General features: G+C 59.3%; 2 protein-coding genes across 2 annotated transcripts in view; both read left to right on the top strand.

The window, feature by feature from the left end:
- The window catches only part of ACA1_242390 (SacI domain containing protein), a gene marked incomplete at both ends in the record, with an annotated part of 8904 nt that extends 3549 nt beyond the window's left edge, over nt 1–5355 (top strand). The window contains 18 exons of the mRNA XM_004335346.1: nt 166–292; nt 382–444; nt 626–753; nt 815–930; nt 1026–1159; nt 1334–1546; nt 1654–1763; nt 1894–1976; nt 2096–2186; nt 2302–2389; nt 2569–2794; nt 2886–2932; nt 3075–3143; nt 3233–3328; nt 3441–3521; nt 3627–3851; nt 4005–4754; nt 4864–5355. Coding sequence (XP_004335394.1) covers nt 166–292; nt 382–444; nt 626–753; nt 815–930; nt 1026–1159; nt 1334–1546; nt 1654–1763; nt 1894–1976; nt 2096–2186; nt 2302–2389; nt 2569–2794; nt 2886–2932; nt 3075–3143; nt 3233–3328; nt 3441–3521; nt 3627–3851; nt 4005–4754; nt 4864–5355 — 3139 coding nt within the window. The remainder of the gene's footprint in view (nt 1–165; nt 293–381; nt 445–625; nt 754–814; nt 931–1025; nt 1160–1333; nt 1547–1653; nt 1764–1893; nt 1977–2095; nt 2187–2301; nt 2390–2568; nt 2795–2885; nt 2933–3074; nt 3144–3232; nt 3329–3440; nt 3522–3626; nt 3852–4004; nt 4755–4863) is intronic.
- A 455-nt stretch (nt 5356–5810) lies between these two features.
- Nucleotides 5811–10285, top strand: part of ACA1_242500 (calponin domain containing protein) — a gene marked incomplete at both ends in the record, with an annotated part of 9208 nt that continues 4733 nt past the window's right edge. Inside the window, 13 exons of the mRNA XM_004335347.1 lie at nt 5811–5960; nt 6049–6122; nt 6206–6323; nt 6409–6478; nt 6591–6692; nt 6774–6876; nt 6950–7090; nt 7177–7324; nt 7440–8829; nt 8902–9486; nt 9553–9690; nt 9894–10059; nt 10133–10273. Of these exons, the coding sequence (XP_004335395.1) occupies nt 5811–5960; nt 6049–6122; nt 6206–6323; nt 6409–6478; nt 6591–6692; nt 6774–6876; nt 6950–7090; nt 7177–7324; nt 7440–8829; nt 8902–9486; nt 9553–9690; nt 9894–10059; nt 10133–10273 (3326 nt within the window). The remainder of the gene's footprint in view (nt 5961–6048; nt 6123–6205; nt 6324–6408; nt 6479–6590; nt 6693–6773; nt 6877–6949; nt 7091–7176; nt 7325–7439; nt 8830–8901; nt 9487–9552; nt 9691–9893; nt 10060–10132; nt 10274–10285) is intronic.

Below are 10285 nucleotides of genomic sequence, written 5' to 3' on the forward strand. Positions count from 1 at the left end.
CCACACATGCAGGCCATTCAACGACGGTACCAAAATGTGGTCAAGGACTCAACTCGCCAGCTGCAGTACAACATGATCCTCGGCCGAAAACTGTGCGTTCCATCGCCCTCGATGCACTTTTTTCTCGATCTTGTTTCTGGTTCTCACCTGTTTGGCTCCTCGCAGTGCGCACTGTTTCCCTTCGCTCGAGCCGAGCCCGTCGCGATTCGAGTGCGTGAGCAGCTACCCGGCCTTCTCGCTCAAGACCGTGCCCTGTCTGTTCTCCGACCTCGAACCCGAGAAGTGGCTCCTGGTACGCTGCTATGTCATTGCATCAGCCAGCCAGCCAACCGATCAACGGACTCTGCTGAATTCGCTTTTTCCCCCTCTCATTCTACACAGGCGGACAAGCTCACGAACGAGCCCTTTTCGTGGATTGCGCCCAGCGGTTGTGATGTTCTCGAGGTAACTCGCACCCGTCCCCGTTTTCTTTCATACCAATTATTAATCCGTATGTGTGTGTGTGTGTGTGTGTGTGTGTGTGTGTGTGTGTGTGTGTGTGTGTCTGTCTGTCTGTCTGTGTGTGTGTGTGTGTGCGTGCGTGTGTGTGTCTGTGTGTGCGCGTGGTGTGTGTTGTTCAAAACAGTTGTACATAGTGCTTCGACGGAGCTGCGACCTTAAAGAGTTTGCGCTGACCGTGACTGGCGGCGCCGGTGATGCGGCGTACCCCGTTTACGTCGACCTGTTCATCGGACCCTACCTCAACCGTCTGAGGTACCTTACCTCCCCACGCTTTCCTCCGGCTCACTCACTCACACGCGGCCTTGCCCTCCAGTATCGTGATGCAGGACCTCCCGCTCCCTCGGGTGACGGCCGGCACCAAGCTCTACTACGAAGTCCCCGCGCACACGTGGACCGCCTACGAGGGGCCGTCCATCTACGATTTTGGCGGTAAGCATTAACATACAATTTTCAATGATATACACAATAATATTAATATAATATCCGATATAACAATAAAAATTCGTTCTTATGGGCAGATGCAGGAGGCAAGCGACCGAAGACGAGGATCGTGCAGTTCCGCTTCCGCGGGCTTTCGTCGAGTCACTACATGACCATCGGCAAGATCGAGCTCTACGGCCAGGTGCCTCAGCCCTTGGGATCGCCCGAGCAGGCCTACGTACACACCCTTTACCCGGCCCTCTTATCAAAGTCTATTGTGAACTTGGCCAACAAGCAATGCTCACTGTGTGCGTGTGTGCGTGTGCGGTGGTGCGTGTGCGTGTGCGTGTGTGCGTGTGCGTGTGCGTGTGCGTGTGTGTGTGTGCTGTGTGATATAACGAACTATGAATAGGAAAACGTTATCCTAAAGGAAACGCACAGCAAGGTGAAAAGCATCCTCGAAGCGCTCGATATCGGGGAAGATGAGAAGCGGCGAGGCGACGCCGAGTGGAGCAGCTCGGAGGAAGAGGACGAAGGCGAAGAGAGCGACGGTCTGTCGCGCACGCCACTGGGTGGCCTCGACTTCAAAATGGAATCAACGCAGGAGAAGCGGAGCACCGACATGGTACCCATACCCTGCGCACACCTGCTTGTCATCGCAGGCACACGCTCACCCCTTTCCGTGTGTCGTGTGTCGTGTGTCGTGTGTCGTGTGTCGTGTGTCGTGTGCAGGTTTTGGACATGTTCGGGGTGACTCCAGCGTTTCAAGGCGAAGAGGAGGACCTGCCGCGGTCCCGCTCGTCCTCACTCGCGCTCGCCTCCATGTCGGAGGTATCGCCCAGGTACTCTCTTCCCATTCATCATTGGATTCTTCCCATTCAGGTCTCTCTCTTGCGAGTCATCACGCGATTGAGGGGCAGCCAACCCGCCGACCGCGGACTGACTCCTTCCCTTCAATTTGGCGCGTCGCAGGAACCCCTTCAAGAACCCGAGGGAGTTCACCATCCTGGGCGATCGGGCCATCGTGAGAGAGATCGAAGAGAAGGGAGTCGAAGGTGACGCGGTTTTCTTTTCTTTGTCGTCGCAATCAGCTTCTTTTTTCTTTATTCTTTATTATTCTTTATTATTTCCTCTTCTGACGTGCGACCTTTCTGTGCCATATTTATGTATCCAGAGGTGTATGCTGAAACGGTGCGAAGTCTATTGTGCACCAAGGGCGAAAAGGCGCTAGACTTCACCGATACGCTGGAGCTCGAGTACCTGCGGTAAGCCAACGCGACACATACGACACGACACGACACGACACTCACGACACACACGACGCCCACATTTGGAACGTGTTTGTTGACTAAGAAATCTAACTCCTTGCGTGCGTACAAGACTTTCGCTGGGATTGACCGCGGCGCAGAGGGACCAGATCCTGCTCAAGCTGCACCAGAGCATCTTCTCCTACAACCCCTGCCGATTCGTCTTCCTCCACGACGAGAAGGCCCAAGATATCCTTTCCACCCCCCCCCCTCGTGCGTGTCGTGCGCGTGCGGTGGTGCGTGTCGTGTGTCGTGTCGTGTCGTGTCATGCGTGTGCGGTATACTTAGTGGTCGATGGTTCCTTGACTCCTGTGCACCTTCGATGCGTCGGGCCGCGAAGCACAAGTCGCCCAGCGTGTGCCACAACTGCAAGTCATCGCTGGGCTTCTTCTCCATCGGCGTGGCCCAGTGCTACTACTGCCACCACCGCTTCTGCTCCAGCTGCGTCGGCACGCCGACCAAGATCATCGAGTTCATGTGGGACAAGCCCCAGCCCGTCTGCAAGCGCTGCCAGGCCAAGCTCCTGCGCCAGGCCGAGCTCCTCACCAACGTGCAATACGAAATCGGTAATCGACGCGTTCTGTTTTTTTCTTTCTTCGGTGCCGCATCTAGTATGATTCTCACATTTCTGGCGTTCCTTGTGGTAACACACCACAGGCAAGCAGAAGAACATCATGCCTAAGGAGGAGGAAGCGCGAGAGGAGGTAACACACACACACCCACACCCACACACACCCACACCCACACCCACACCCACACCCACACCCACACCCACACCCACACACCACACACCACACACCCACCACACACACGTTTTTTCTCACATCTTTCGCCTCGTTCGCTCAGCTCATCCGTACGTTGCATGAGGCGCGACCAGTGCCCAGCCTGGCCAGTTCCAGCTCCGACCTGCCCGCTGTACGTGTCGTTCGTTTGTTGAGCCCTTCCCTTGTTTGTTCGGCCAAGGTGGTTCCATGGCAGCCAACTGACTGACTTTGATTCACCAGGCGTTCTCCGACCTGCAAGCACGGCTCGCCTTCGCGTCGATGCCCACGGCCGTCTCGCTGGCCGACTACCCCTCCGCCTGCGTCCTTCTTGATGTGGTACTTTACCATTTCTACTATTATTGTTTTTTTATTTATTTCTATTTCTATGATTATTATTACTATTTCCTTTTTTCCTCGATTAATTTAATATTTTTTTCTGAATGAACAGCCTACACGAGCCTTATCCGCTCCGATCGAAAGTGTTTTGGTTCCCGAGCACCTGCAAGTATCGTCCATCATCAGGGAGCAGGTAAATCATCGGCCACCCATCACACCATATCATACCATCTGAACGCTGTGGCTCACTCTCGGCAACGCGCTCTCTTTCCTTCGTTCCTTGTGTGGCGATCGACAGAGTTTTGCATCGTACTGGAGCGCGCCGGCGCAACAGGGTTGCGTGGAGATGCGCATCGCGCTCGCGGGACCGTCCGTGGTGCGTTCCTTCTCCATCGTTGTCGACGAGCTCGGCTACAGCGAGAGCGACGCGCCGATCGTGTCGCTGCTGGCCGGGCACACCATCTCCGACTGGCGCAACGTCGGCTCGTGGAACCTCGCCAACTTCACCCACCTCCTGCCCAACGTACGCCGTTTCCCTTTTGGACCACTTCCCCATGTGTCTACCTTGCGTTCAACATTTCCGACATTCTCGTGTGTGTGTTGCGTGTTGTGTGTTGTGTGTGTGTGTGTGTGTGTGTGTTCTTTCAGAGCAAGCGTGGCATACCGGGCCGGGGAGTACCTTACCTTCGAACTCGAGCAACCGGAGGAGTGCCGCCTGCTGTCCTTCACGCTGCGACTACCCGAGCACGCCGCGGCCAGTCCTCCTCACTACACGGAAGGCAACAACAACGACACCGACAACGTCGACAACAATGTCGACACTGTCGCAGCTGGCGACGACCGGCGCCCCAGCCCCAAGGCCAAGGAGCACGAGCCCGACACACCGCTGGGGCGGAGTGGCGAGCGAAGAGACCCGGAAGTGGTCAAGGCCTTGTCGACGACGGCGCGGGTGGAGGAGAAGGAGAAGGAGGTCTTCCTCCACCTGGGTCGGCTGCGGGTATACGGCGACGTGCTCGACATGTACAAGCTCGAACAGCGCGAGCAGGAGAAGAAGGCCTTCAAGCGGCGCAGCGCGCGGCTGGCCATTAGTGCCAACGACGAGACCGCCGCCACGCTCGACGTCTCGGCCCTCTCCACCACCACCTTCGCCTCATCGTCGCCGGACGAGCCCTCGTCGTCTGCCGAACCGGCGGCGACGGGGCCTTCGCCCTTGGTAGTGAGCGGCGGCTTGATGGCGGCGCAGGCCGCGGCGGCGAGTGCGACGACGGCCGGCACGAGCGTGGCGTCGTTCCTCGCGTCGCTGCCGTCGTCCCTCTCGTCGCCCTTCACCTCGCCCTCGCCCACCTCCGTACTCCCGCGCGACCTGCCCCTCACCGGCCTCGAACGGATACTCTACGACCAAATCATGAACACCCCTTCGCCTCGCGTACGTCTGCCACGCACACGCACACGCACACGCACACGCACACGCACACGCACACGCACACGCACACGCACACGCACACGCACGAGCTAACGCGAGTGTGAATGTGCAGAACTATAACTTGATCACGCCAGTGTGGGCGCAGTCGCGCAACGGGAAGCAGATGATCGACATCTGCATCGAGCCGAGCACGGTCACGGGCTTCGTGGCCCTGGTGCGGCACGGCGACGAGGGCTACCTGTCGCAGGTCAAGCTCATCCGCGTGCTGGCCATCGTGACGGGCGAGGCCAAGGGCGAGATCGTCTCCTTCCGCCCCGTCGGTCGCTTCGTCCTCCCCAAGGCCCGGCCACGCACCTACCTCTGCTTCGAGTTCTCGTCGTCGCCTTCCTCATCATCATCATCATCGTCGTCGTCTTCTTCATCAACGACGCCATCGTCATGTGCGACGCCGGCGCCGCTGCGGGCCAACATCCTCACCTTCCAATTCCTCTCCAACTACGGCGGGCGGGAGACCCAACCGCCGAAGATCTATCTCTTCAGCTCTGGCGCCTCATCATCGTCATCGTCGGCCTCGTCGAGTTCTTCCTCCACCACCGAGCAGTAGCAAGGTAAGGCTGTGACGAAGAAGAGAAAGAAGAGAAGAAGAGAAAGAGGTTAAAGTGCCACTATTTATTTGGAAGACACAAATTCAAACACATTACCTCGTGATTTCATGGTTACCGTGCAACGAGCAAGGCGCTTTCCTTTTTTGTGGAATATGACGGTTGAAAAAACAAAGAATTCAAACTAAAACACAAGCGCGGGGAGGCCACCAAACGGCGATTCCTTCATCGATTCCTACCTCACCCCTCAACAGCCTGGTCGATTCCCAAAGGTACAGTTCTTTCTTGTTTTTATTTCGCTTTAGAATTAGATTTAAACTCTCTTTCGATTTCTGAAATCTTTCAGAAATAACCTGTTATATTTAGTTATCTATTTATTGATTTTTAGTGGAGACATTTTGGGTTCATTCATCTTTAGTTATATTTTAATACTTTATTTATTTATTGGGTGCAGAGAATGGAGGTGTCGGGCGGGGCAGACAGGACCGAAGAGGAGGAGCGGATGGAGGGCATGGACAAGGAGCTCATCCGGCGCCTCTCCACCCGCGACTTTGCCAAAGGGCAGCGCCTCGCCAAGGAACGCCGCTGGGAGGCCATACAGATCAAGGTACGCGCCCCCTTGGACACTCACCAGATAGGCGATGGGCCGCGCAGACCACGCGCTGATCTCCACTGGCTGGCCTTGCCTGCGACAGACGTTCAAAGCGTGGATCAACTGTCAGCTGGCCCCGCGTGGCATCAACGTGAGGGACCTCGACGCCGATCTCAAGTGACGCGCTCTCCCGCTCGCCTTCTCTCTTCGTTGTGCCTGTGTTGATGATGTTTGTGTTGCGTTGTGGGTTCTATTTCTAGGTCGGGGGTGGTGCTAGTGAACCTGCTGGAAGTACTCACCGGGCACAAGGTGGCCCGTAGGGACCGGGACTTCAAGCACGACCTCGTGCGCGAGATCGAAGTCCCCTTTTCGCTCGCCGTACGTTCCTAGTTTCGTTTTTTTTTTGCCTCCTGTGTTCGCTCGGGCTCGCCTCGCCCTGACCTGTCGCCCCCCAACCCTTAAGAACCTGCGAGTCGCGCTGGACTTCATCGAGCAAAACATCGGCCTGCGCCTGGTGAACTGCTCCGCCGAGGGTACTACGACGAACCTCGATTATTTATTTAGTATATATCTTTATAGATATTTAAGTTTATACATTTAAATTTGAGTTTCTATATTTATATTTACGTATCATGCCATATACAGAGATCGTAAAGGGCAACATCAAGATCATCCTGGCGGTGCTGTGGGTGCTCATTCGTAAGTTCCACATCGTCGACCCGGCCCTCCGCAACGCCACCGCCACGGGTACTCGAGATTTGCCTCCTCACCTACTCACGTCTGCGTTTTTGACCAATAATGATTGACTGCTCGGGTGTGGCGTGCCAGTGAGCGATTCCTCCGAGTTGCAGGGCGCGGCGGAGAAGCACCTGCTGGCGTGGGTGCGCGAGAAGACGTGCGGACTCGTGGAGGTCACCAACTTCACGAGCAGGTAGCCGCGCTCTGTGCCACAAATCAATTCTGATCCCCTTACCCCTCACCTCCCGCTTCGCCCCGGTGTGCAGTTTCCAGAACGGGCTGGCCTTCTGTGCGCTGTTGCATCACTACCGGCCGGACCTAATCGACTTTGACCAACTGCCCGACGACCCCAAGGCCAACCTGGAGCTGGCCTTCGACGTCGCCGAGACCCACTGCGGGGTCGCCCGGTACTCCCCCCTCGCTTGTCATCAGTCGCACATCGCATTCGTGCCAGGCTCACACCACTGCCACGTCGGCCGCCCCTGAACAACAGTTTGCTGGACGCGGATGACGTCATCGCGTACCCGGAGGACCTGTGCATCCTCATCTACGTCTCCTCGCTCTACCAAGAACTCGAAAAGGACAATGAAAAGAGGAAGATACTGCCACGCATCTCAGCTGCCTTTAAGAACCCTTTGAAGGTATCCCGCCTTACACCGCACACGATCACACACACACACACACACACCACACACACATACACACACGGCACGACACACGACGCCACACACACGTTTGGCTAACTCGACTCGGTAGGCACTGGTGAAGGATTCGAACAAGAAAGCGGTGGAGCCGGTGAAAAAGCTGAGCCTCTCGAACAGCAACCTGATCAGCAGCGCTGGCGGAAGCGCCGGCGGGGGCAGCTCCGGCGCTGCCGCGTCGCCGCGCGGCGATATGATCAGCACCAGCGCCGGGAGCGTCACCCTGCCCAAGCGCAAGTCGAGCAAGAGCTTCTTCTTCATGGGCGGCCGCGACCGCGACAGCTCGGGCGACGAAAAGGAATGCAGCGGAAACGAGGCCGGAAAGGAGCGGTCGGACAGCGCCGAGAAGAAGCAGGACCGCACTCGGGTGTCGTTCTCACCGCGCAACAGCGGCGAGATCAGTCGCATCGACCGACGCGACAGCGGCAACTACGGCGGCAGCGGCGGCGGCGGCGGCTCGTCGACGACAACTACAGCGACGGCAGAGGCGCCGACCAAGAGCGGCGGCGGCAGCGGCGAAAGCGGTGACCAAAAGCCGGCCAAGGGGCGCATGTGGGCGCACTGGCGCTCGCGCGACGAGCCCCACCAGCCGCAGAGCCAAGCGCAGGGCAGCAACAGCAGCGGCGACGACGATCGGGACATTATGTTCGCACGGGTGGGTGACGGTCGATGGAAGGCGGCCGAGCGCCTGTTCGGCCCCAGCAAGCGCTTCGGGTGGGGCCTAGGCTTGGGGCTGGGCCTGAATCTGGGCGGCGGCAGTGGAAGCATCAGCGGCGATCTGGGCCTGCGGCGGTCCAAGAGCGGTACCTTCGAGAGCCGCCAGCGCGAGAAGGAGCGCGAACGCGAACGCGAGAGAGAGCGCGAACGGGAGAAGGAACGCGACAGGGAGCGCGAGCGCGAGAAGAAGGCGATGGTCATGGTGACCACAGCTGCGGACGCCGCGGCGGCGGCAGCCACGTCAGCAACCAACAACTCAGCTTCGAGCGGTGAAAAGAATGACAACAATGCGAGCAATACGGGCGGTGAAGTCAGCGGCGGCATCAACAGCGACGGGCGAGGCCACATACTGCGGCGGGTGTCGCTCACGAACCTGCGCAAGCGGCGCAGCGCGAGCCTGGTGGAGCGCTCCGAGCGCGAGCGCGTCGACCGCGAGACCAAGATGGCCGCCATGGCCCTCTATACCGCCGCCGCGCAAAGCTCTCCACACGAGGCCGTGGCCGAGCCCAGCTGGGCGCCGTGGAGCCCAGCGCGCCCGGCCTGCCCTAGCCGCTCGACCGACGTGCTCCTCTCTCCTCGCGGGCGGGCGCAGCCGCCAACTGCAGCGCCGGCGGAGCACGACGACGGCGCCAACAGCAGCTCATCTCCGCCGCCGGAAGAGGAGAACTCGAGCATCTACGACGCCTTCGAAGCGCTGGAGAAGGCCTACGCTACCATTTCACACCAAGGTTCGTGTGTGGTATGTGCGGTGTGCGCGTACGGTATGTGGTATTTAACGTTCTTTGTGGCCACACACACAGACAAATTCCTGAGCGAGGCGTTGATGATGAAGTTGGAGGAGACGCGGCGGCTGCTCTCCTCCACGCCCGGGTCGGCTCGTTCACGCTCGCGCTCGCGATCGCGCCCGCACCAGGCGGCGATCGACCCTACGCTCGACTCGGCCAACCGCCACCGCGGGGCCAGCGACCCCGAGGCCGTCGATCGCGCCCGCGTCGGCCCGACACGGCAGCAGCAGCCGGTCCACCCCGTCGTCTACACCGACGACGACGACGAACCAGTGTCGAGTGCTGACGTCAGCGTGGGAAGCGACAGTGCTGCTGACGTCAGCACTGCACGAGACAGGAAGGACTCAGCCGGGACCCAGGCCCTGTCGCTCCACCAATCGCAGCCGGACTTGGTTCTGCCTCGTTCGGCGGGCGCAGTGCAGGCGGCCCCGGTCCAGGCGGTGGTCTACGCGCCGCACGCGTCGGTGGGCCTGCTCGGTGCGAGCGTGGAGGGGGAGGAGGAGGTCGACTTCACCTGCCTCGGGGCGCGGGTGCGCGGAGAGCTCACCGAACGCGGCGCCGAGCAGCTCAAGCTGGAGCTCGACGCTTTCCGTAGCAACAGTACGACCGCACGACTGCACGCAGAGCGCAACACAGAGCTAACGAGCGAGTTGTTGTCGACTGCAGGTGGCTGGTACGGGACGACTTCGAAGCAGGCGGTGAAGGGGGCCACGGGCAAGCGCCGGCGACGCCAGCGCGAACTGGCGGTGATCGTGACGGGCGAACTGGGCGAGAAGTCTCTGGCCTCGCTAGCCCTGGTCGGCGGTACACCACAGGCCCACACCATACATCACCGTATTTGCTTGTCTTTGGCTGATTTTTAACCCTTCTGTCGCCTCCCACAGGAGCGCTTAAGCGGCTTTGCATTGGCGACAACGAAGAATTCAACGGCACGCGCGAACACACACATACACACACATACACACACACACGGCAGCACACAGGTGGCTAACTGGAAACGGCCACAGAGCTGGAGGAGTTGGTGGCGGCGGTGCCCGAGGTGACGGATCTCAAGCTGGAGCGGTGCCCGCAGCTGACCAACCTCGCCCCGCTGACTGCCCTCCAGCAGCTCGTCTGTCTCAGCCTCGACGACCTGCCCTCCGTGACCGACCTTCAGCTGCTTTCCTCTCTCCGGTGCGTGGCCTTCCCTGTGCGTGCCTGCGGTCGCGTGTGTGCGTGTGCGGTGGTGTTGACTTGGGTGGAGCAGATCGTTGGAAAAGCTGAGCATCAGGACCTGCTGCCTGTCGTCGCCGCCGTCGGCTTTCGCGCCGACATTCGCGCCTCACGTCGCGCCCTTCTCGCTGACGCTCCTCACGCCGCTTCACGGCCTCCGCGCGCTGCGGCTGACGTCGGCCGACCT

Source organism: Acanthamoeba castellanii (assembly GCF_000313135.1).
Source record: "Acanthamoeba castellanii str. Neff unplaced genomic scaffold scf7180000084763, whole genome shotgun sequence".
Lineage (NCBI taxonomy): Eukaryota > Discosea > Longamoebia > Acanthamoebidae > Acanthamoeba > Acanthamoeba castellanii.